The following is a 26,503-nucleotide window of genomic DNA, read 5'->3' on the forward strand; positions in this document are numbered from 1 at the left end:
TTTTTTTTTTTTTTTTTTTTTTTTTTTTTTTTTTTTTCCCTCCTGGGACAGTCTGCTTCTGCTCCTGTTTCTCTTTTTTTAGTTAGTTGTCCAGCTTTTCTTTCCCTGTTGAAGTAGCAGCAGAGTTCTGCTGTGGTGCTTGTGCAGGTGGACTAAACCCTTGAAAAGCCAAGTTACTCATCAGGACCAGTCATTGCTTATTAAATTAAGTGCTAGTCTGGTGCTGATTTCTTTTTTAGGGCAAAGAGGTATTTTTTTCAAAACTATGTTTTGCAATTTCACCAGTAAAGCAAAAAATAGCCCATTCTAAGTTTGTGCTGCCTGCGGGTGAAGGATTTGTATTTATTTATTACCCTTCTTACATATCAACACTTTGGTAAATGTTCCTTTTTACGCACCATCTTCTGAGACCTTTCTGTGGAGCTGCAAGTTGTGTGCATGCTGCCAAATTGCTTTGAGGGGTCGGTATACATAGAGGTTTGTTGGTTTGCCACCATCGTCCTGACGTGTCACCCTGTGATGACAACATGGATATTGAAAAGCCATAACTTGGTTGTTTTACCAGCTTATGTTAAACTTTAGTGTGAATTTGCTGTCACCCTTTGATTTTAACGTGGAGAGATCTGCTGACTGTTCCAGAGTTGATGTGTGATTGTTTGCATCCATAAGGTGCTGTGAGGGCTGTAGGTTTTGCACCAGTGAGTGTACATAGCTAAGAAAACACTCTTCCCTGATGGTGATGTACACGCACACAGGTAGTTCATGCTATTATTACTGGTACGGTGCTTTCAGGGCTCAGGTAACATTGTTCTGGAAAAGGGGCACAAGCTGAAACCTGAAACAACTTTTGCTACTTGACTTGTACTGTGAAGACTAGAATTCAGGTATGGCTCTTACCTGGACTCTGCTTTCGGGGACGTTTTGTCTGTAGTCATGATAATTTGTGTACTAGGAGCGATGGTGTTTAACTGCTTATGCTGAACAGTGTGTTGATAAATGTTTTGTCTATTTGTGTTACTAAATGCATGTTTTCTTAGTAATCCATAGAGTTTACAGTGGTCTTAATTTTTACAATGTCTTACAAACACACTGGTCAGTGAACAGTAAATCCAAAAATGAGCTTAATGTTGTGCTTATAAAGAAAAAAATACTGGTTTCAAGCTCACAATCTGTAAAGCATTTTAAATACATGAAAAGTTTGCTTGTGGTTTGCTTTTCTAAGCTTTCTTTTTCCATTCCTATTCTTTGCTGCCATTTGTGTTACATGCAGGCAACTGGAGTTATTTCGGATGGGGAGAGCAGCTGAGTACGTAACAGTTTAACTTATTGCAAGTTTCCTGATCCTATAATGATGCAGCATGCTCCAGTATGAGGAAAGTGAGAATATTCATGCATATAGAAAATCTATTCTGTTGTATTTTCTTTCACTTTCACTGAATCTCCATGTTTGTGTGGATGGCTGTCCATTCTTTTTTTTCCCCCCACTGTTCAGTTTTGTTTTGGCTGAACTGCTTGAGCTTTTTATTGGGATTTGAGGAGAAGACAGCAGAATTGGAATATTCCTCTTTTCCTGTGAAAATGATTCTGGTTTCTGCTTGTACACATTTTTGTGTTGATCTTCATACACATGAAGCCTAAGGCCATGTTTGAAGTAACCGAAAAACACAAGGGAATCAGAAGTGACTGTTTTAGTAAGATGTGAAGAAACGTTGGAAGTGATCACAGAAATTCCAAAGACTGCAGATAGGAGCAAATCTGAAAGTGGAAACGGCTGGCAGGCACCAGTGAGACAGGAGGGCAGCATGTTTGAGCTCAGTACTGTAGCATGTTAGAGCTCAGTGAGTGAGACAAAGTCATGGCAAAAGTGGTATGGCTTTTCATTAACAAGTGCTCACCAGCCTTGGAAAGGTAAAACTTAGATACCACACCTGTCAGTGATCTGTAGAACTGACTCATCACACCAAGGAGTCTTCGGGTGCAGGAGTTTTGCAGAGGTCCCACAACTCAAGGTTTTTGTTAATTTGCCCAGAAAACATGCATGAAGCATCTTTCCTTTCTGGAATTACCACAGGTTGCAACAGGCAAAGCATCTGCTTAAGCTATGGTGCATGGCTTCTACTGCCTGTAGGACCTGCAAGGATTGGTATTTCAGTCTTAAAATGAAGTTGTCTGCTCCCTGTGTCAAAACAAAGAGCGAGTCTGTTGCTGAGGGGAGCATGCAAAGAGTGATGACTGCAGCTGCTGCCAGCAGGGAGGTGATTCTGCCTGATGGCTTTCTGTTTTTGACATAATGGAATTTGGAGAGGGCAATCTACTACAGACAAGTAATTTAAATAAGGTGTTCAGCTAATGTTACAGCGTATTTCACTAATTATATTTTTTTTTCTTTCGCTCTAATCTGTAAACAGCTAAGTAAGGAAAAATCACGGATTTGTTCTGCATTTTAAAGTCTTCCTTCTACCCATGACTTCCCTCTTTCTTCTTCCACAACATGTCTTGTCCTCCTTGTTCTCTTGTCTGTGATCAATCCAGAAGTACTTCAGGTATCTACAATGTTGAATGGCTTCCTAATGTTGTCATTGTTGGATGTCTCAATTGTGTGGGGTTATTCTCAGAAGTGTCATAAGTGAGCATTAACTAAACTTTTTTTCACCAATTTTGTTCTTGGGGGAAATGGGAATGCTTAGACGCTGGTCTTTCAGAGATTTAGGGGAGTTGTGTACGGAGTATGTCACCTGTTTCTCTGGGGTGTTGGTGTGTGTTTTATTATTGTATTTTTTCTTTTAAAAAGCCTTGTATTTCCTCCATCTCTGTTCCTCCTTCCTCCTCATCCTCGCTGTGCTGTCCTCTTTGAAACCATGTTAGCATCCTTTTAGGGAGGTTTGGGTCAGCATTGATGATGGTTACAAGCCAAGTCCATTAGCTTGGCACTGTCATGAAAAATACAGCTGTCAATTTGCAACAGCAACTGGAAAGGAAGTGGCAGAAACAGCATGATGGTACCTGGAAGACTTTCTCCTAGCAGGAGCTTCTTGCAAGAAAAGTGCTGCAGTCGAGAGCCATGCTGGTTGGACAGAGGGCATTTTGGCAAAGGGACGTCTTGTGCTGCTGACCTGGTTTAATTTTAAGAAAAGCATAGACATAAAGAAGTAGGGTAAATATTCAAGACATGCTTTACACTTCAATCTGTCAGTCCAGTTCTTGACTATCGACTGTTTCAGCTGCAGAAACTGTTCTTAAGTGGGAAAAACAAGGTTATGAAAGCCCTCAGTGTGAAGTCTGAATATAGCAAGCTAGCTGTCTGAAAATTATCCAGATCTGAAATGAATTTTAAGTGTTGAAGGCAATAGGGTGAACTAATAACCTGCAAAGTTGCACTTAAATCATTACTGAAAATCTGTGTTTTTAGTATGGAGACCTATAGACGAGATTCAGAAAAATGCCCCGGTGTCCTTCTGTGACAACCCCCTCACCCTCCCCAGTTACTTCAGTAGTGCTCTTTAAACTTCCATGCATTGTAATTACAAGATTTCAGAACGGCTGCCTGGTTGTCAGAAGTGACTGATGTAGTAGACAATGGAGACAATCTGAGACTTGATTAAGGAAAGAAGTTGTAAGAAGCTTTTATAAAAGCAATTTAAATGGATGCAGAGTGAGGAAGGTGAGTTGCAAATGCCCTAGTGTGGAGCTGACAGGTCTGTTCTGGACTTGGACCGAAAGTCATGTATTCATTTAGTATGCTTTCTTCTCTTTTACCTTGTTCCTATAAAAATAAACAAAATTTGGGAGAAGTTTAGTGGCTTATTTTGGAGAAAAAGTGGGGTTTTGGGATACAGAACCTGGCATGAACATCCTTCTTCCTGAGTACCTGAGCGTGGTGCATTTACTGCTTTTATTCAGGTTTTTACTCAAGCTTGTGAAGCATTTCTAAGTTTGGGAATTGGATCCCAGCTCTCAGTGGCTGATGACGCATCACCGCTAGAAATTTAAGCTGAATGCAGCTTTTTGAGAGTAACTTGGGCTGCACTTCGGGACCTTAAGAAGCTGTGAAAGTGCATCCCTCTAGCAACCTGGAATAATTTTGCTGTTACCTTTCTTTCCTGTCCTGAAGCTTGATATAAAGAAAGTTGTGAGGTTAATTGTGACTAGTAGAGCTGGCGTGACACGACTGCTCAAAGTGGTTTTGGTATCAGTATATTAAAGCTATATGTGTTCTGCCCTGCAGCAGTGGTATAATTTCTGGAGGCAGGAGAGGAATGAGGAGGTTTCCAGGAAGCAGCTTGTGTTGGAGAAGAGGGTTCTCTGAACACATCTCCTTTCCTTGTTTTCCCCACTCTGTAAAATCCTACTCTGTGATGTGACTATACAATAGGTTTTCTTCTTACGCTGCCTATATGCATGAATATTCAGTTACTAAACATGAACAGCATGCTCCTTGCCCTGCCATTCAGCCTTACCCCCCACTCTCTAGACAGTGGGTCCAGTGATAATGAATCTGTTTTCATCCCTTGGAAGCTTTTCCGTATGTGTGAAATTTCTCAAAGCGGGATAAAACAATTACTAACTTTGTGGAGTTTGTTGTTACCTGTCTTGTTATGAATTAACTGATCTTCAGAGACTGAGGTCAAGTTACAGCTGTCCTTTTGGCTTGGTGTACCATCTATTTGAAGAAGACAATGTCACACCATGTGTGTTGTGATGGATATTTTGCTGAAACGTGGGTTGTAAGGTCCAGTTTTCTTACCCTTGCCTCCTCCTTTTGAAGGGATATGGTATATGTAAACCTGCTTCTGCAAGTTCTTGTCAGACTCGTGTTTAATAAAATTGAAGTGTCAAATATGTTAACGAATGGGATTGGCACCATGTACAGACACTTTGCAACATACTTTCTTGCAGGGATAATGTATGCTGTAAGCCACATATGGGCCAGGTTTTGGTGCTCTTAATCATGCTAAGCAATGCCTTCATTTGTGAACGTTTCCATTAAATAAAGTGAGAGTGCTCATAAGGTAGGTCAGTTCAGTGTGGCTAAGTTTCTGGTGTTGGCCCTTACTTATGAATCAGTTCTTGCTAAGGATTTCTGCCTGATACTAATAGCTATAGATACTGCAGGTGCATGGGACATACATAAGAGAAACCATGTGTTCCTGCCTCATTGCTGGTGTGGTAGCTGGAGCCTTGCATCCTTTAAACTTGTCTTCAGGGAGACATTATGTGTGAGGACCTCAAAGAGACTTCCTCATGCTATACACCAGTAAGAACTGGGAGAAATTCTGGTGCCAACTTTAATAATCATACATGCTGCAAATGTTTGATTAACATTTGACATCTATTTTTAGATGTTGCTTAGAGATACTGTGGTTCATAGGGAAAATCTTTTGAGACACGATGTATATTGCCTTTTCTGTAAAAAAAAGAGCAGAAAGATCAGCCAGAGACAGTGCCCCAGTGGAGTGGAGAATTTTACCTGCCGTGATGTTCTTGTCGTATTTAGGTGGGTAGTAGAAGGTTAGCTGGTGCTTGGCTGGTTGTTGGCAGCCACTGAAATGCATTAAGCAGGACTGAAACTGTGGCCTTATAGTCACTTCAAAGTGATGTGAGCATTAGCTCCTGCAGAAAGTGGTCATCCTGCTGCCAAATGGTCATCAGCTGCCAAATGGTCAGGATACCCTGCCATTTTCCTTGTGCTGTTCCTGGGAGAATTGGGTCAAGAACCTGGCTTAGGCTGGAAACCCACCCACAATCCAAAAGGGTTTTGGCATAGGATGGTCTCTGACCCTGCTCCCTGCTTAGGGACAGGGTGCTAGAGCCAGCAGAAAACAGGCAGGAACGTGAGGCCATGGGTTAGGGTTAGGGGATTGCCTCCAGCAGCAGTTGGCTGCATTCATCAGTGCTGTGGGCTTCTACTGACTGTTTCCAAGCTCTGTGGAGAAAACTGGTGAGACAATTGGTTAATGGGGCTCAGTAGTACAGAGGTGGGATGTGATGACTGGATAATAAGTCCAGATAGTACTTTTGCTACTGTCTGGTCGGGGAATTTGGAAATCCCTGAGCCATCAGCTGGTCTGAGTTCTTCATCCAGAGAAGCTGTGCTTTGCTTCCTGCTGGTCTACATGATGACCTTGATCACGCGAGTCTTACCACATCTTGGTAGTAAGTTTGGCCCAGTGTTAGTGAGTTACTGGATTTACTATTGTTTTGATGCAGATAATAGTTCTGCAGATTTGTATTTGCTACAAAAATAATTATTTTTGTATACTTTCTGTAATTACTTTACAAAAGTAATTACTGTACGTTAGACAGTGATGGCTCAAGTGTTCAACAATGAGAAGCATCTAACTAATAGCTCATTATCCTTCGGAGGGTGTTGTGTGCCTTGTGGTCTACCAGTACATCACTTCTTGCTCCACAGAGTGGGCATGTGATGCTTCTCAAAGGGATTTGGCATTTCAAATCCTTTTTGTGTACCATTTCTTCAGCATATCTTCTAAACACTGAACTGTATTAAAATTGATGGACGTTGCACTTTTAATAAAGCTGAAAAAGCAGTATATGATTGCTCTTCATTTTTATTCAATTGCCTAGAGACTGACAAGAACTACGCAGCATTTAGGCTACTAAAAAGCAGGAGGCTTATCTCTGTTTTCAGTGCGGACAATCAAATTGAATTGACTGTAGTTAAAGAGGGTAGATCCAGGCTTTTTCAAGCAGTTTATAGATTGCAGGCATGTTTTCTACTGGGGTTGTTTTCTACTTTTCCATCCACTTCAGGACATTGAGGTAACCTGACTCAGGTGGGAAGGAACAGAAAACATCACTAAGAATGCACTTTACCTCGGATGAAACAAAATGGAAATTGAATTAGTGGGGTGGAAATCACCACTGGAAGAAAAAAGGCATTCCCTGACTGTGCATGCTGTTTGCAGCAGTGTAAATTTTTTTTTTTTTTTTTTTTTTTTAAAGGATCTGGCACAAAAACAGCACTCTCACTTCATTGCTCAGCCTCAGGGTGAATGGCTGTGTAGGCCATAGACCATTGAATAATGTACCAGAGGGGGCATGAATTTGATTGTCCTTTTTAAACAGGCTGGTGGCGGCGGATAGGATGAATAATGGCTATTTTTTTGTTTTCCTTTGTTTCAAGCATGTTAATGGTACACTCCACTGATGTACGGGGATGCGTGTGCAAATTTCATTTTGAGCTTGCAAAGATAACCTTGCATTCTGCACAGCCAAACACAGCCATAGACCAGTGTTGTATTTTTGAACCCTTTCCTCTGTTCTCTTTTTCTGAAGGGTTAGCAAGCAAAGTGCCTCTCCAGAGAGAGGGATTCATGGGAAGGGAGCTTTTTCCTTTGTGAAGGTTATCATTAGTGTTCGCTACTAAATTTTACAGGCTAACGTACCTGGGTGTGTTAATTGCGGCATTTTTTCCCTGTAAGAGCTAGTAATTGTATATAGGCGAGGCTGCTCTCCCAGTCCTGATTTCCATGCTGACTGCCTTGAATTTCCTGGTTTTTCATTAGTTTCTCTTAACTTAAATTAAGACCTTTACAAAAAAAACCCACATGTTTTAAATGAAAAATCCAAAACACTAGAGCAGTGGTTAAGGCTGCTGAGAGGAGAGAAGGCATTGCAGCTAAAATGAATAAAAGTTTCCAAGAAAGAGCTCCTTTCCATAAGGAAATATTTTTACCCAGCATCTAGAAGTTCATTTTGGCAGTAGTAAAGAACCTTTAAGTTTTGATGTTGAGTTGTTGTTTTTGATTTGTTTTATTTTTCCTGCTCTGTTTTTTATATATAAAAAAATGTTTTGATCTGCCTATTAGCAAAGACTAAAGAGAGAACTCCTATAATAGGAAGTGGAAAAGGAAGGTGAGGAGGCAATTGCTGGAGTTCCTTGGTGCATACTGAGGAACCCAGACTTTATAACCAGCTACCAGGTGGATGTCCATCCTTTGCAGATGTGGACCCTTTTGGTAGCTTTTTAAAAAGTAAATCAGCTTCACTGTCCCAGTGAAGTGACTTTAAATAGCCCTGCCCTTAACTACTTCTGTATTGTAGCCTTTGAAGATGCTGACAGTGCTGTGGACGATCGAGACAGTGACTATCGCAGTGAGACCAGTAACAGCATTCCTCCTCCGTACCACACGACTGCGCAGCCCAATGCCTCTGTGCACCAGTTCACCGTGCCATCACGCCTGCAGCAACAAGGAGTCTTGCGGGAATCCTGTGCTGACTCCCTACAAAATTATGACCTGGATTATCGTGAGCATGTGGCCATCAGGTGAGTGATGCCTTCTGGGCAGCTTTTATTTTCCCATTACTCTTCCACAGCAGAACCTGAAGGTGCTGTGCTAGCAGAGGAGGGCAGCAGAATGGCTCTGAAAGGCTTCTGTTGGGAAGGTATGATATGTTTTGCTAACACTGGGACTTAACTGTTAACCAGGAAAAACCTGTAAGACTGTGTATTGCACCAGATCCTGCAGTTCAGCGAATTACTTTTTAAAGAAATACTCAACTATGAGGTCATTTATTCTTTTCTTTACATTTTCCTTAACTTTTGACGGCCAGGACACTTACTAATAGGTTGTTCTGGTACCAACGCTTGAGTGTGCTCACAAAGCCCTGTCTGGCAGAGTTTATCCTATTAGGATATGCCCCTCCTTCTTGGGGCAGATGTATTTTCTGTTTCAGATTAGCTCCTCTTTTTCTATTAGCTCTGCCAAAGCAGCATATTGAAGGAGAAAGTCTTGAACAGATTATTTTCTGTTATTATGCAACACTGTTGAATAGTGTGTTTTCCTTTGGGCTGCCTGAAAGATAGGTTTTCTGGCTCTAAATTAGCTTTTTGACCCTAAATCAGTAGTTTAACAATTGTTATTAAGTATTAAGCGTAACAGAATTAACTTACTAGGATCAATGTTTGTGAACTAAAGCTGGGAGCTATAAAAAATGTAACAAAAACACTGCTTCAAAGAAAAGATGAGTTAAACGTAAAGGGGAAAGCAGAAGAATTTGGATAGTGCTAGTCAACTCCATAAGAGCGGGGATATGGAACAGGGCATGCGGCTGCCTCTGCCTCAGGTGTGGAAGAACGGCAGAGCTGGAGGTGCAAGGGCTTTATATGCATTGTAACTGATTTGTTCTAACTCATCACTCTTGGTAAGAATGTTCTTGTTTCCTCAAGCCTGAACCTGAATTCAGTTGCCTGAATATGGCTGAGGCTAAATTTTGACTTTTTTTTTTTTTTTTAAATGGTAAAAGCTGAAGTTTAATGGTAACACTTAAAAGTTGTCACTGTTACTTGGATTTCATGCAGGTGAGCCAACAAAATGCATTTACTGCAGTATGACCTCATTCTTGGTGCTTTTTTCCTAGTTGGTTAAACACGTAATGTAAGCAAGGTAGTCCCTTTTCCATGATATTCAATACCATTAGTTTATAGTAATGAAACTATTGAAGATCTTGCTGACAGTCTGTGAAGATGAATTGAAGCTATTTTTTGTGGAAGAGCCAAGTTGAACTGTGGATTGTGAATTTCGAGCCATATCTAGTGAATAAATGTGTTTGTAACATGACATTCCACAGAAAAGACTTCTGGTTTGAACTGTTGAAGAATACTAAGATGGAATACATTTTTTAAAATTTTTATTTCTTTAATGTGTAGCTATGAAAGAATCTAGACTGATAAAGTTTACTTCAAAACTAAGAGCTTTGTAGCCTGCTCCCTTTGAGGATTCCTGTTCCCCTGTGCATTTCCTACATGACTAGCAAGACTTCTTACTACATATTTAATCTTAAAAATAGGAAATGCAAATAAGCTTTCCAAAGAAGCTACATGCGATCCTCTTTTCTTATCAGAGAGGTATTTCTAAGTAGAACTGGCTGGAAAAAAAAACAAAACAAAACACATTGGGCAATCTTAAATATTTTCAAAACTGTATAGAGTATTGCAAAAACAAAATGTGTTTAACTTTTGCTCTTAGCAACTTTGTGTGCCATGGACCAGGCAGATGCTTGATGAAGTTCCTGGCAGACTGCAGTTCATGATTGCTGAGGAAATGACAGCTTGTAGGAGACTGTATAGGGTAGACCCAGAGGAACCAGACAAAGTTCAGCTAGAACCTGTCTTGAATTAGATGAAATGCCAAAATGCTTCAACTGGAACTGACTGTACTAACATCTGTTTTTTTTTTTTTTTTCTTTTTTTTTTTTTTTTTCCTAACAACATTTGGGTTGGGCTGAAAGAATTTTGATCCTCTTTATTGCCTGCTAAGCATAATTGCATTCCCTTGATAGAAGGACGTGTTTCATTCCCCTCTCCACAAAGGATAACAAATACTATTCTTGTTTGCTCTGGAGAGTGTTTTGCTCCCAACAGCCAGTCTGACTTCAAAATAGCAGTTTTCCTCTGCACAGATTTATTTATTTTTTTAATTCAAGCACTAACTTTTCCTTGCAATGTTCATTTTGTGTAACCATGTGTCCTCCATGTCTCCCTGCTCTTGCCCTGTTTACTCCCAAGGCGATATGATAGCATAGATTCCACTGTGAGTGGCCGAACTGACCTAGAGTCCACATCTGAGTCTAGTCAAATGACAAGCCGCCAGTGCTCGCTAGAGAGCAGGCACTCTCTAGATCTGTCTGATAGGTGGGTTAACCTCTGTGCAGCCTGTGTGCTTGTCTCCTTGCTCTTGCTGCTGTGAAGTCGTCTTGTGGCACAGTTCAGCTGATTTTTGCTGTTTGCCTTGGCTGTGTTTCAGATCTATGGTGGTCTAGTGCCGGGCTCATCTTGTCATCTTTTTCCTCTCCTGGGTGTTGGACTTTTTGTCATTTCTCTCTTTCCAAAAAAAAACAAATGTTTTGTAGAGTAGTAGGGGGAACCCTTCTGGGGGATGGAGCTCAATTAGAAAGAAAAATAATTTCTATGCTTAAATTAGTCAATTGCTGGTTCAGCATTTAGAGGTAATGGCTCTTCATGCGTTCATATAGCTTCCATTGCTCTCAGCTCAGTCTTGGAAGGGCTTCATCCAGCATCTATGGTGGCCCTGTGAGTCTTTTCAATTTCATTAGTTTTTTAAAGATAGTCATTTCCATTGTGAACTTAAAATTGCAAGCAAGAAGTGTCGTTAAGTGTTCTAAACTGTGTGCAACAAGACTCATTTAAGGTAATGAGTATCTTTCCAATTAGTGCAAGTTAGCTAATACTGATGGAAATGAAGCACTAAACCAACAATAGTGAAAATGCAATGACCTATTTTTGTTTCAGTGCTATCCCACCAGCATCCTCCTACATTGTGGTGCCCAGGCAGCTCAGCCTGTGAAGGTGAAGGCTTGGTGTATTAGCAGTATCCATACAATGCCCATGTCCCCTTTGCCATTTCTCTTCTCTTGATCTGCTCTTATGGTGTCAGGGTGGGTGCACCTTCATGCCGCCTAGTTCCCGACAACTAATGGCATGAGACAAAGTTGCTGTGCACCTTTTAGATGAGCATTTTGATTTTTTTTTTTTTTTTACAGGAACTCTTGGAGGATTTAGACAAACATGAAGTTTTCTTGCTGCTAGGTTTTGGGTTGGTGATCAAATGATATTTAATCCTTTTGATCCTGGGCTAGAAATTAATCTTGAAATCCCAAAGGTCATGTATTTGGGTTTCTGAGAAGCTTCAGCTGGTTTGACAGCGAACCTAGATCCTTAAATCTGTTCTCTCACAATGGACAATGTGCGTTGCTGGATCTGTTTAGATGTATTGTAAATGGGGAAGTGCAGATCCTGAAAAGCTTCTCAGGCTGGCAGTGGGCCAGTATCGATCACCAATGGGTTGTTTTGTATTCTGACTCAATGGCATCCCCAGAGATCTTCATTTTGCTTTTGGAGGAGCCCCTTGAGGGGAGAAGATTGCTGGCAGTGCACATGTAGGCAGCAGGATGGAGGTTAAGTTTCCTTGGTGGAGGACAGAAGAGAATCAGCCTGTCTTCTACTTGTACCAGGTTTCAGGGCTCAAGTGCCCAAAAAAATGGTCCATCCTTGCTCTGCATAGACTTCTGTCCACTTGTCCACCAGACCTCATGGCATCACAAGCAGAATAACTACAGCCATCAAAGTTGTCCCTAGGTGAGGTCAGGGGTCTGGTGCTGGGTCTGCCCACGCTGCAGGGCACTTGCAGAAGGAGTGCATTAACTGCAGTGAGAGCACTCCCAGCGAACAGGAGCAGTGGCATACCTGGAGCTCCTCATGTTGATGGTGTGCACGGTTTGTATTTTGTTCCGTATTTTCTTCCTTGGAAGTCATTGCTGAGTCCCTGCACGCATTCACTGCCCTTTAGCCACCTTTGGGAGAAACAAAGTGCCCTGTGGGCTTGATGAATACTGCTAATACTCCTAAATTGAAGTCTGCTGCCTAGAGTAACTGAAATGCATGCATAGCATAGTGGAATGGTGTGCGTGGGTGCAGTATCTTAAAGTAGTCCTGTTACTGTAATAACTGACTTTTTTAAAGCATGCCTAAAAAAGTAGCAGCAGAGTACTGGTACAGCTAAGGCTGCGTGCCCTCACTTGATCACAAAAAGCTGTTCTCTCTCAAACAGGCATTTCCAAATTCTGTGCAACTGTAACCGGTGGAATATCATAACCTGTACTGCTTTTTTTGACGGTTTGAAGTTTAATGGTGGTAGATTGACAGGTTTTCAGTTTTGTAATGTCTGGATGTTTCTCATTTTAATTTTCTTTTATTTAATGCATGTTTTTCATTACTGCTTTTATTTTTTTCTGTCCTTTTCTAAAGCTTTTTTAAAAAACTGTTGTTTTCCCCTTTCCGTTTTTTTTTTTTCCTGTCTCTTGTCCTTTCCCTCCCACCCCTTTTATTTTTCATCTTAGACAAGGATCTCTAGCTAGGAATGACAGAGTCAGGATTATTCCATTTAATTCTGAAGATGGAGAAGAAGAACAAGAGAGTAACTATGAAGAGCTAGGAAAACTGCTAATAGAGGAATTCTTAGAAAAGAGTCATAAGAGTAGAAGTTGGCAGGAAGCAAACATAAAAAAGATGCAAACTCTCTCAAAAAGGGAAAATTTCAATCACTGTGAAAGATCAAGATTCTGCCAAAATGTCTGTGTGGAGTCAGGATCTGTAGATGTTCCTAGGTACCCTCAGGAGTATGACACAATAGATAGGAGAAGGAAAAAGAAACTGCGATACAGCAATCTTGAAGAGAGTGAACCAATGAGCCTGCAAAGTAATGGAGGTCTGCACTTTCCTAGGGAGAAAAAAAAATATTTCAATGGTGTGGCAACTATTTCTGAACCTAGTGATGATTTCCCAATATATGATAGGACTGGAAAATATACCAGCAGATCTGAAAATAAGGAAGGTTTGTCTGCTTATCCCATCCTGCGTCCATACAAAAATGGCTTAATGGTTAAAAGCGGTAAGTTGCCCAACAAGCAGGCAGTGAACCATGAGGGCTCACTTCACCTCAGTAATGGTGAAGATATGAAACACGTAGGGCTTCCAGATAATACTTTTGTGCCCCTGGATGTCCTTGAGGAATTTGACAGCAGTGCTTCTGATGAGTTTCAGTACTCTCCTGTTTCAGATGAGGAAATGGAGGAACTGGCAATGCTTTCACAAACATGGTGTGATTCTGACATCAGCCATTTGAGAGACTTCACTGTTAATTACCCTGCAAATTCAGGGTCCCAGTTAAAGGCTAGCTATGATAAAAAACACAGGACTACAGGGAGCAAGCATGGTCATCCTATGCAAGACTTGACACTGTCTCCTGTTGAAGAACCCAGCGAAGAGTATGTAGACACGATGGATGAACTTCAGTGTCTGGTAGAAACAGTTTCAGAATACTTGGCTGAAAAGGAAGAAGAAATCAGCAAATTTGCTACATTGCCAGAGACAAGAAAAAATGCTGAGCGCATGTCACTGAAGCAGGATAATGCTGATAATTCAATAGAAGCCAGGAAGTCTGAACAGACCAAACATCCTGCTGCGGAGGAGAATACCAAGGGCAAATCTGAATCTCTTCCAGACTTGTCAGGTGTGAAGAATACTATGAATTCCCTGTTTAGCTCTTTGACTGAAAAGGTGGGGTCAAGCACAAAACAGCTCACAGCCTCTGTTGAAAAACTTGTTTCTTCCATGCCAGAGAAGACAGAAACCAGAACCTCATCAGAAGGTGGAGTCTCAAATGTATTTTCTAGCAAGCCCCAAAGTGAGAGTTCATCTTCTGGAATGACAGCAGATAGTAAAGCTGACACAAAGTTCTCCATTCACTCTTTGCTACCATCCCAGGTGAATGGTGATAAAAGAGCCCTGAAAGTAAACTCCAGCAAGCAAGAAACCACTCAGGTGGACAGTAAGGCTTCCACGCTGCATGATCTCCAACAATCACAGGAAACCACCACCAGCAGCCAGCAGAACCAGCATTCAGTTATGAATTCTGTTTTAGGCATGTTTAATCCTTTAAAGATCTTCTCTGAGAAGGAAGTGCCAAAACCAGAAGTCGTAAAAGAGGAGCACACCAAGGAGGAGAGCCACGCTGTGAAAGCTGATGAGGCAAACAGAAGTGAGAGATGGTCTGGTCAGATGGCAGCCAAGACCAGCAGTATGGTTCCCGAGACACAGCTGAGTGAGACTAAAAGTGAGGCAGGGGTAAACACAAATAGCACTTCTGTGTCTTCGATCTTTGGCAGGCTCACAAACTCTGTCAGTTCCTTCAATCTGAAAGCCAATTTAGATGGTCTCTTGGCTCCAAAGCAGCAGGATGTGCCACAGAAGCAGTCAGATTTGCATCATGATACAGATCAGCCAGATGCCACCATAAAAGAGGGCACACATGCTGCCAGGGAGCAGCTTCCTGGAAATCACTTAGGGGATCAGCATACTGCAGGTCATGGACTGGGAAAGAAGCAAAACAGAGCTAATGGGGAACTTCATTCAGAGCCTCAAGATCAGGGTACGGTACCTGAAAGCTTTTTCAGTCCACTCAAAAAGTCTTTCAGTCAGTTGTTACTTCCTTCTGCTGAACCAGGGCAGAAAGAAAATACGCCTGGGCTTTTTAAAGGCCATAAGTCTGAGGAAGATGTAAGACAAAACAGTTCATCAAGTGAAGAACACTCATTTCCTTTTACCAGGAAACTTCCTTTTTTCAGTGGGTTGGGTTTTTCAGGCAAGGAAGAACATACAAAGGAGAAAGGTGGCTTTATTCCTTCATTATTTAAAATTTCCTCTGCAGAAAATCTAGCAAATTCTAAGGACCAACCAAGTCATCAGAGTTCTAGTGACATTTCTTTGCCTGAAAACAGAAGCAGTAATTTAGAAAATGCCATTTCATTAAAATCTAGCTCTGTTCCAGATTTATCAGACCACAAGGAAGAACTTAAACAAACCAAAAACATGAATAAAGAAAACTTACCTAGTGCCCAAGAAAGCAGAAATAAACACCAGGAGAGTGCCTCTCTTATCTTTATGGTTGCAGGAGAGCAGCAGAGAACCAAGAATGCTCAGGAAGGACCTAGAAGTTTAAAAGGAGGATTACCAAAAGGACTAAATGCAAACTTAAACGACAGCGTAGCTGAACTCATCGCTTCAGATAGAGGGCCAGAAGCTGCAAGTGTGGATGATACGCAGAAGAAGCACACACCAGGTTTTCTTTCCGGATTTCTTCACATTTCTTCCAATGAAAACACTGCCAATAACCGCGAGTTGACTGTTAAAAATGAGAGTGATAGTCAGAAAAGCAGTTCTTCTGGATTATTTTCTGGTTTATTTAAATTTGCTTCAAATGAAAATGTGTCTGAATGTAAGCAGGAGAAGGTGAAATCAAACTCTCTTGGCTTCATGAAGCTTTTTGATAGAAGTGAGGATTCTAACTTGGAGAGAAAATCCAGTGACTCAGGAGTGACGTCTGATACTCAAAGCAGCACTGCAGAAAAGCAGGAAACTTCCAGCTTCTTTAAAAATCTGCTGCCCAAACCAAAGGAGAAACTGGATAATGTGAAAATGATGGAATCTTCCAAAACTACTGATCACCTGCCCAGCACAAGGGTAAATAAGCCAGCTGAGCATTCTGTGCTCCCTGATGCTCTAAATCCTCAAGCCAAGGTACACGACTTATCTGGAAAGTCTGTAAAGAGTAGGCAAGTCGCTTATCAGGATGCAGAATCTAGACGTTTTCCAACCTTTTTAAAAAAAGAGTCAAATGAATTTCGTAATTTGACTAATAAAAACCATAATGTTACAGAGCAATACTCAGCTTATCAGGAAACAAGAAGTCATTCTAGCTTTGAATGGGAATATGAAGTGGGCGAACTTGTTGACGCTCGTGAAATAGCCCTGCCAGTTTACTACGTGTTAAACCAGAACTCTGCTCTGCCCCCTCAGTTCATGGACTGGCCTGAAAATGATATGGTAATGAACCTCTGTAAAAAGGATGGGAATGCTAATGTGATGGATTGGCAGACTAATGCCAGTTTTGATGGACAAAGTTTGGATTTAAGTGTGATGTCATATGAGTCATTTGACCAATTAACGTTTCAAGATGTTTGTTCAGAAGAAAATGATGCATGGACTGCTAATTCTATCAATGAAAGTTACAGTAACTTTCCACCATTTGAGAGAGAGGGCAGTTACTCATTAGAAGAGCTGCCAATGGATTTAAGCTACTCATCTGGCTGTGATGGAACTATGTGGACCCTAATTGACCAAGAGACTTTAAGCATGGATGAGAGCTTTATGTACTCATCCTATAGCCAGGACTATCAGGAGTGGCTGATGATGCTTGAGCAGGGTGTATGGTGGCCATCAGAAGAAGGAGATTGTGGATACTACATGTACAGCGATAGCCAGTATGTGTATTCACTGCTCACTGATCCCACTGGGCAGTACGTTTATGTGTGTGCTCCAGAGACTTACTCCTACCCAGAGTACTGGGATTATAATGTTCAGATGGGTTCCATTCCAAGAGCTGTGCTGGAAGACAACACAATTGCTGTTTGTGGTTTTAAGGTCCCTCTTGGCAATGAAGACGAGCTGTTTTGGTTTGCTGAAGAAGAGTGTTTAGATGATTATTCAACAAATAAACCTCTGGATTTGTCAGTAGCTTTGCAGAGGAGTGATCAGTTAATGAACATGAATTTGGAGACATTTTCACAGATGTTTGAAGAGTCCATTTATTACCAGAGAGAGCAACCACTAGACTTCTCGGGTTATAAACTTCAAAAACTCAAAGTCGATTTTAGACCTGAAAAGGAAACCCAGAATTATTCCGACGAATCTTCGGTAACCCTTGATCTCAGAACACATTCCAGAGGGGCTCGTGATAAATCGCTGAGTAAGGAAGCCCACACCAAGGAACTGGATACGGCTGTCCCTGTGACAGCTGCTGGGGGTGGATCATCAGGATTCTTTGGTTTCCATCTGTTTCAATCTACTCCTAAAGCTGAAGAAACTGTGGCAACTACTGAAGGAGTAACAGAAGCAAAGAAGACTGAAGAAGATAAGAAAATGCCAGTGAACAAAGTTACCTCTTTATTTTCTGCATTGGGTGGATTGATTGGAAAGTCTTCAGGTCCTGACTCGGAGACATCAGAAGATTCTTCCTTGAAGAGAGCAGACACACGGTCAAAATCATCGGAAGATAAAACAGATCTTTTATCACTTGTACCAAATAGGAAATTAGATGAGGCACAGGCGGGGCAGAATTTTCCTGTTACATCACAACTGAGAAGAAATACTTCATCGGATTTTAGCTTGGAGGCTGCTCGAAACGAAAAGCTGGAATTAAACCAGAATGAAAACATCCGTGTTAAAAAAGCAGGATTAACAAAATCTCCTTCTCAACTGAGCCACGCTGCTCCAGATGGCAGGCCCATAAGAGCAGAGGGACCTGCTAAAGCAACACCAGCTTCCAGGCATCTCGAACGACCTGTGAGTATTAATGAACCCAGTCAGCCACAGCAAAATCAAAGCCACCCAGCCCCTGAGCCCGAGGAAACATTATTTAAAAGTGCTCTGAAACTGTTCAGCCTCGGGGAAGATTCTTCTGGAAGCTCAAATGCTAGCAAAACCCAACCTTCTGGATTTTTTGACTTCTTCAAAACACAAGTAAGTAAAGCACCACAGCCATCACCAGATTTGGAAAAAAGTCAGAATGATAAACCAGAAAAAGTGATACATCCAGAACAGAAGGAAGCCTCCAGCATCTCATCGTTGTTTGGATCCATTGGAGATCTCTTCAAAGTGGAATCTGTCTCTTCTCAGCCAACACCAAGTGCTGCAACTCTGCCAAAAAACAATGTTAGAACTGTGGCTGAATCGAGACAAAAAACTGAAAAGTCTGGTGGTCCTCAGAGTGTTAGTATGCCATGCCTGTCCTCCACTCCTAAGGAAGGGGTGAGAGCAGAAGGAACAGACAGGCGGATCTTTCCTAGCCCTGGGTTGCAAAAGGAACAACCGAGCAGAAAAGCTGAGGAGGAGCCTTGTGAGGGTAAAAAAGTGCCTCCTGGAATTGCTTCACAGAAGCCACTGGGTGTAGGTCCCAATGTAAGCCAGTCGAATCAGTCAGCAGTGCAGCAGGGCGCTGTACCCACAGACAGACCAAAGCAACAAGGAGGAAATCGTTCAGGTGGCACACCTAATCAGACAAAACCAAAGCCAGATCAAATCCCTAAAGAATCAGGTTTCAGTTTCCCATTCAGCTTTTCTGATATCGCTGCTCCAAAGCCGCAGCCAGCCGGTAGGAGCATATTCTCCTTCTTCACTGGATCAGACGAACCAAAGCCTTCAGCACCCGCTCCTGCTAGTGCAAAGCAGCAAGAAGCAGAGGGGCTCTTTCATCTGCCCTCCTTCTTCTCCAGCGGTCCAACTGCTGACAAGAGCATACCTCAAAAGAGTACTAGCTTCAGCTTCTTCAATTTGACATCCTTTTTGGATGAAAAGCCACAAACTACTCCAGGACAGGAGGTTAATACGAAACCATCTAAACCAGTGAACTCTAAGCCATATATGACCCAAAGTATTTCCAATGATTCTGGTATCAAAATTGCCAATTGTGCCAGCCAGCAAGATGCAAACAATAAAAAAGTTGATGATATTATTGCAGCAGTGACTGGCAAACAAACGTTTAATAAAGTCACCGTGACAGAAAATAAATCAGAAATTCTGGTAGTGAAAAATGCAGAAAGCATTGCTGAGGTAGTTGAACAGAGTGACTTAAAAAAGCCTCCTCAGGCTGATGACACCTCTGGAATCAGTTTGGATGCTTCTGGTCCTTGCCCTCAGATTCCTAATGTGCAGGAGCATTCTCAGGATGAGCAGCATGTTTCCTTAGGGGCAGAAGATGATGCTCTGGGTAGCACAGGGAAGACGGACAGTGAATTTCCTATTGATAAAGAAGAGCCATATTTTCCAAAAGAACAAGCTTCTGAAAATAAAGTTTATAGTACAGACTTAAATGGTAAAATTGATTCAATGATTATAAATGACTCAAATATTCCAAGTGAAATAAAAAATGAAGTAGCCTCTGAAGAAATATGTGCACAACGTGAGTTGCCAGAACATAAATTACCCAAACAAACTCCTGGTGACAGGTTACAACAGGCACTAGAGTCACACTCTCTTTCTAAAATGCCAGAGGCATCTAATTTGCAAAACAAACCTAAGGAATCTGAGGGTGATAAATCGGTACTGGATTCTTCAGTTGAAATGTTTTCAAGCTTCATGACAAAAATGAAACCTCCTAAAACGTTGTCTGGTTTCTTTTCTCAACCGCAAGCTCCTGCACCTCCTACTGCGCAGAAGAAAAGCTCCTCTTTCTTTGGTTTCTCATCCCTCCCTAGTGGCCCAGCACCAGCTTTCACAAACGATCTCTTTGGCATCTTCAAAGGTCCAAAAGAATCTCCAAAAGAGATGCCTCCACAATCCACCCCTAAACCTCAAAGCAGCAAAATGAAAGATGTCATTGGGTCCGTTCCAGCAAAAGATTCTAGGAAGACAGAAGATAGTGTTGCAACCAGAGAGTCTGAAATAGATAGGTCAAGCTCTCTGAAGAAGGACATACTGCCTGTTTCAGTAGAAGAGAACTTCATAAAAGAATATCCCATGAAAACAGAAAATGAAGAAAATAGGAACTCAGAAACCTGTAAAGAGGAAACTCTGAAGATCACTCCAGAAGCAGTGGTCTCTGGTGAAAGTCGAGTCCCAGAGGCCTTGCAGCTGGTTAGTGATGCACAGCCCTCTGAGGTGATAGATGCTAAACCATGCCAGTCTGATTTCAGTACCGTAGTCAGTACAGAGCAGGCTGAGGCCACTGACCAGGCTGAGGTAAGTCCATGCCAACTAGATGTGTCTTCACATGTAACAGAGGAACAAGATGCTTCTACAGACGAAGCAGCTGTTGACTCCCTTCAGACTGGCTCTAATGGTGGGCTTGAACTGGAAATTGAAGTCCCAGTTGATGGGACAGACGCAGACCTTTCCCAATCAAATAAGAGTGTTGCACTTGAATCAGAGCCTGCTGTTGGAGGAGATCAGGCTAATGGTGGCATTGACCAGCCAGACATGATCAGTAGTGATGGCAGAGAACCCACAGCACCAGATGATGAGCCCAGTGTTCAACACCTTCAGCTGGATGAACAAGAAAAAACAAGTGAAGTAGAACTGCAAACTGCTGGACAAGAAAAGAATCTGTCTGTTAATGAGATACCTGAGGAAGGGATTTCTTCTGAATGTGAGTTGAAGAAACAGGGTAAGCCTAATAATGCTCCTACAGATGCAAACAGCAGTAAATTGGTCTTTGAAATACCAACCATGCCCAGTTTGCCAAAATTCAGCTTTATGTCATCTGCTGATAGTGGAAAGCCATTTGGGTCTTTCTTCTCTCAGCAGCCACCTTCTGTTAATAAAGCAGGGACAGATCAGGGCCTCATGTCCAGCTTTAAGAAACTTTCTTCGACTCTCTTTGAAGGAGTCAGTGAAGAAAAGGTGAGTAAGCCAGAGAGTGCCCAAGGAGCAGTGTTTGGGAAAAAACTAGATTTCTCCTTCCCCTGGCAAAAAGATAACAAGGAGACCTCTGCCAAAAGGGAACCACATGGACCACCACAGGCTTTGTCAAAATCAGATGACAAGGTGTTAAGAACAGTCAGTTCAGATGAAAACTCAGAATCTGCAGTCTCAGATCAACTGACTGATGCAAATATAGAAGTAAACTTGTCTTCAAAGCAGCCTGACACTGTAGACAATGAACTCTCTGAAGAACCATCTGGTGCAAGCACTGTTGGTGATGCATCCAACAAAGAGCTGGGAGAGAAGTTTGATAAAGAGCCCGAACATCAGCAGAACGTGATTTCCAGCGAATTGCAGAAAGATCAGGCAGATGAGCATGCACCAGAACAGCCTGAACGGAAAGAAACTGAGCTTGATTCTGCTCCTAGTGGAGCTGCACTTCATCCTAGCACGCAGCCTGCAGATCTGAATAGCATGGAACAACTGAAAGAGAAAAGGCTAGTTACAAATCAGGCATAATAAATGGTTTCAACTGATTGGCCATTTATAATGCAATACTGCAGCAGTAGATGTTAGCCTTGGTGTCTGATGTTAGTAGCTCAGTCCCTACCTCTGTCCCTGCTGTATTTGTTAAATATTTTTAGTATCACTGATAGCTGTCACAGGGGATGTGGTAAACCACGATCACTAGTAATGCACAAACCCTTATATATACTATTTTCTCCACTTTCTCCGCTCTTTTTTCTCTAAGTGTTGATTGGATTTCCTATGTTCTTGCATTGTGTCCCACTGAATGAAGTGCTTTTAGTGCTAATTTCATTAGCCTTTCAGAAATCTAGTTCTTTGTGTGTTAATTCTGCTGCATACAATTCACTTTGCTTTCTTGTTTAGTGATAATTATGTTGTGTTTGCTAAGAAAAATCAACAGTAGATAAGGTATTGAAAGGAATGACCATGTTGTTTTCAAACTGCAAAGTAAAAATTTTAGAGAAAAACTTACTACTAACATATTATAGAACTAAATAGGTTCATTTCACATTACTGACACTTGTAAAAGATTTTCAGAGATATCAGTGAAGGTATTCTAATGCTTGCTCTTCCTAAAATCTCTGCAAAAGTTATTTCATGCAGTTAGGGAAGCTGCTAAAGGAAAGTATCAGTATTTCAAGAAGCTCTATTCAGACCTGTGTCAAGTTAAAATTGCCATCAAAATTTGAACTGGAGACTTGAATCACCCACCGATAGGCATTTAGTAAGTGGAAATGGTTCTGTCTCTGATCTGACACTGCTCTCCCCAGTCTTCCCATCTGGCTTCAAATTCTCCTTACTGCACAAGTGAGAGAAATATTAGTGCTGCTTAATTCTTGGACTGAGATATTTACAGTGGCTGAACCATAGTTTTCCTGACTGCATGAGAAATTTAGAAATTTCCATCCACTGTAATTTGTGTGAGGATTCTGGGGATTCAGTTCTGGGAGTGGTGTCTTGAATCATAGAGATCACACCCCTGTGGTGGTGGTGTGTTTGTTTTGGTTTGGTTTGGTTTGTTATTTTCATAAATTAAGTTGTTGAGAGAGCTTTATTGGAGTGAGATATGCAGCATCCTTTTGTGAACAATTGCTCTCACTGTTTTTGTAAAAGGTTTTTAAGTTTGATGGTTTTAACCTTCATCTTGACTTCAGTGTATTTTATTGTAATTATATAAATATAAACAAAGGTAACTTCTTATTAACAGCTTAAATGGTCATGGTAAAGCTGCAGTGAAACTGTAGAAATCAAACACTTCCACTCTGAATTCCCACGTTTCCATTTTTATTCCTCTCTGGCTATTAGAATATCTTCACTGGCAGTGTCTAGCTGATGGCGGGTGGGGAAGTGAACAACTGGTGCCAGGCAGACGTTTGTAACTCCGTATCATACATAATCTATGTAGTGGTAGGCTGTGTATTTCTATTGCCTACCCATGTTTTGAAGTTCAGAAGTCTAGACGTAGTTCAGGGGGCATAATTGCTAGGTCTGACTTCATAACATATCTTTTTAGTATATTTAGTGTCCCATGCAGGTTTTTAGATGTGTAAATTGCTTTTCGTTTTTCAAAGCGATTGCTTTATCTGACGGACTTTCTTATTCTCTCATAGTCCTGCTGGCAGTAGTAGATATGGCTCCTCTTGTAATGTCAGCCAGGGAAGCTCTCACCTGAGTGAGCTGGACCATTCCCATGAAAGTGCCCATGGCTCTGAGCAAGATGACGATCACCAGGAAAGGGAGTCAAATCATTCCTACCGCAGTTCGGGCAGCTACCAGAAGGATGGCCAGACATGGCTCAGGGAGCAAGAGGAGCCTCGCGGCAAAGGAGGGGAGGAGAAGGTCTGTGAGACAGAGGAGAAGCATACAGATCATTCTGCAGCTAAGTTACCCCTGGAACTTGACAAGCCCAAGGATGTTGATGCAAGAGCCCAAGTGAGGTAGGTGAAGTGTTCTATTCCTGAGATCTTTTGAACTAATTCAAAGAGGATTTGTCTCTATTGTTTCCTGGTGCAAATTATATACATTATTTTTGCAGCTGTCTTTTACAACTAGCTTGGTGTTGCTGATCTGTGAAACATTTTTATGTGTAGAACCAGTTATTTATGAGACATTGACTAAACTTAAACTATATTTTCTATGAACCTGTTAGTCCCTTGAAACTTAACTGCTGTATTTTCTATTTCTTGTTTGATAAATGTAGTTTAGCCCAAAGATAGCTGCTTTTATTGCTCATGTGTGATCAGGCTCATGCATGAGCAGCCATCTAGTGACGGTTGGAGCTGCATTTATTCTTTTGATGTGTGGTCAGCTACTACAGCCAAAGTTACTGTTTATGTAGTTGCAGGTTGTAGACTTACCTCATGAATTGACGTGTTGCTCTAACTCATGATGGCAGCTTTTCTTGTCCTTGCACTTGGACTTTACAAGCTGCTGAAAGTGTAGAAGACAGTTCCTCAGAAGCATTTCAGCTAAGTTTGAGGAGTAATGCTCTGGATTTTATACAGGTTTCACAGGAATATCAAATTCCACCACTTAGGTTTGAGAGTAGTTATCTTTTCTTGAGGTATTTAAATCATAGCAGCCCTTAGTGTGGATATAGTTATGTTTTCATGAGCATGAGGGATTATTTTCATCTTGTTAAGATGGATGGATCAGTTAGATTCATGGAAAGATGTCTGCCTGCCTGTAGTCTTTGGGGATTACAGTATGGAGTGTACAGTTACACTGGTGTCATTGTGCTTATGTGAAAGAATTAATCACAGCGATTCATGTGTAGGCAACTCTTACACTAAAGATACAAAAAAGGAAAACAAGACTAGCAGAAGTGTTAATCTGTTCTTAAACTCTGACTCACTTTCCTCTTCTCATTACAGAGTCTTGTCCCAGAATGGCTGGCCTATATTTGCTTACATGGAGGGTTATTCACATAGTCTATTCCAAGCTAATTTAGGCATCTAGTTTAGATATTACTGCATCACTGGCTCCCGTTCCCTCCACTGTGGTAACACTTGCCTGTCTCCACAGAATACACAGGGAACTTAGCTCTGAACCTCTGAATCGTGATCTCTGGAGTTGCACCTGAGCTAGATGTGTAGCATGGATGCTTGTTGCTATCAGCTATTGCGAAAACTGCTGTTAGCAGTGCCTGCTGCATCTCAGGGTGATTGACACCTCAACAGCATACAAAGGAAGGGATACAATCAAAGACCTAATGTATCACAAGGACGGAGTATAAAATGTGTTGTGGGGTGCAGAGGTGAAGCTTTGCTGCCAGATACCTATGCCCTCTTGAAAAGCTGTAGGAAAAAGCGGAGTGAGAAAGGTGCAGTGATTAGGAAGAACACACCTGAGCCCTGTTGCCAGCCTTTCCACTGAAAAGAGGCTGTAAATTCTTAGTAGTAGGAGTGGGAAGAGGCAGTGGTTAGAAGAGACCTGCAACAGGCATGAGGATGGAAAGTCTTCTGTCTGCTTCTTTGTATGCAATTAGGATACCGCTGTGCTGAATTGGCTTGATCAGGTATCTCGGACAGCATTCCTGATGATCTGACTGATGATTTCTTTCTCCTGTAGCTATTTTTAATAATGAAAATATTTTAAACTAAGCTTTTATCTATGTGGATTTTCCACCAAAAGACTAGGATTGTATCCTAGCTTACATTTTTCAGCTCATCAGTTTCCAAGACAGTTCTTATACATGAGAAAATCTCTGCTTTAGTTTCTCACTTAACATAACATGTGCAGGGCTGTGTTTGCGAGGAGTCTGTTGGTTACTTCAGCTTCCAGAGCTGAAGCTGCGATTGCACTACGTAATGCAGAATCTTTATGTTACATACGAACATTTGCCACACAGTGATTTTCTGTTTCTTGTTCTTAAGCTACCACGGTGACAACGAACCACCACCATTTTCTCCAGCGAGAGCCCATTGGATTCGAGCCATTAGCAAAGTTCGGCTGCAGCTTCAAGAGGTAGGATGGAGAATTGCTTCCCTCTTCTGTGTTTCCTGGGTTTTAGATCTGTGGCTGAAGGTTTAATTTGTTTTTGCTGTTACAGCTCTGATGTTTTGCAGACAAAAAACAATCTAAAATACTGTATAGGACTGCAGCATGTTTTGATAGCCTTAGAGCTATCTAATTCTACCAAACATTTTGGACACTGTTTTTTGGAACTAGAGATGAATTATGAGAAAAGGTGCAGGGAAATTAGTGAAAAATTTGTATACGGTAATCAAAAAAGGTTTGGAATGAAATGGTTCATGTTGAACTGTTAAAAATGAAGACTTTTTCTCAAGGCAACTTGAGGATAGCTTGTTAGCTTAGTAGGAGTTATCTGTATTATTTGTCGTGTGAAAATGTTCCTTGGGAAGTTTTACATCAAATATTTTTATATATACTAATTGAAAGTGGGTGTATAATAAGTCTCTTGGTATTTCCAGCTCATGAAAGTAAGATTTAAAAATAAATAATCTTGATTTGGGAAGTCAAAAGGAAAAGGTTGCGACATTTTCTTCAGCAGTATAAACAGTGTTGTTTTTAGAAAACAGCGATTAATCCCCCTAAAGTTTTTTTTATTATTATTATTTTTATTACAAATCTTTTGCTTTTATGTGTCTGTAGGCCCACAGAAAGAAACCATATGGTGTGTTCATGTTCTGTAGAAGACAAAATATTGCCTATTACCAATATAAGTACAAAGTGCAGAGTTAATATATTTCATTTAGAAGTACTACTTTCTTATGTATCTTATATATCTTTTTTATTTTTTTATTTTAAGAAATAATTTTAAAGTATCTATTGATCAGTGGCAGAACTTTTCTTTCTCTGCTGGTTCTGTTGCAAATAGTTGTGAAGACAAGGTTTTTGTCTCGGAAGGCATCCGAAGTGTCATAGTAGAAATGGCTTTTCCCTTGGCTTATCTGGATTGTTAATTATTTCCAAACTAACCACTACTGTGTTACTTCA

At 41.2% G+C, this 26,503-nt stretch overlaps 1 protein-coding gene across 7 annotated transcripts in view; it reads left to right on the forward strand.

The window, feature by feature from the left end:
- The window catches only part of UNC13B (unc-13 homolog B), a 214,608-nt gene that overhangs the window by 57,988 nt on the left and 130,117 nt on the right, over positions 1 to 26,503 (forward strand). For 3 of the 7 annotated variants that reach the window (XM_035309460.1, XM_035309461.1, XM_035309464.1), the window contains exons 8-12: positions 1,271 to 1,306; positions 8,065 to 8,287; positions 10,529 to 10,654; positions 23,155 to 23,481; positions 25,420 to 25,510. In XM_035309460.1, coding sequence (XP_035165351.1) covers positions 1,271 to 1,306; positions 8,065 to 8,287; positions 10,529 to 10,654; positions 23,155 to 23,481; positions 25,420 to 25,510 — 803 coding nt within the window. The remainder of the gene's footprint in view (positions 1 to 1,270; positions 1,307 to 8,064; positions 8,288 to 10,528; positions 10,655 to 23,154; positions 23,482 to 25,419; positions 25,511 to 26,503) is intronic. The other 4 variants (XM_035309466.1, XM_035309467.1, XM_035309465.1 and 1 more) reach the window with 3 other exon arrangements.

Source organism: Oxyura jamaicensis, chromosome Z (genome assembly GCF_011077185.1).
Source record: "Oxyura jamaicensis isolate SHBP4307 breed ruddy duck chromosome Z, BPBGC_Ojam_1.0, whole genome shotgun sequence".
In the NCBI taxonomy this organism is placed as follows: Eukaryota; Metazoa; Chordata; class Aves; order Anseriformes; family Anatidae; genus Oxyura; species Oxyura jamaicensis.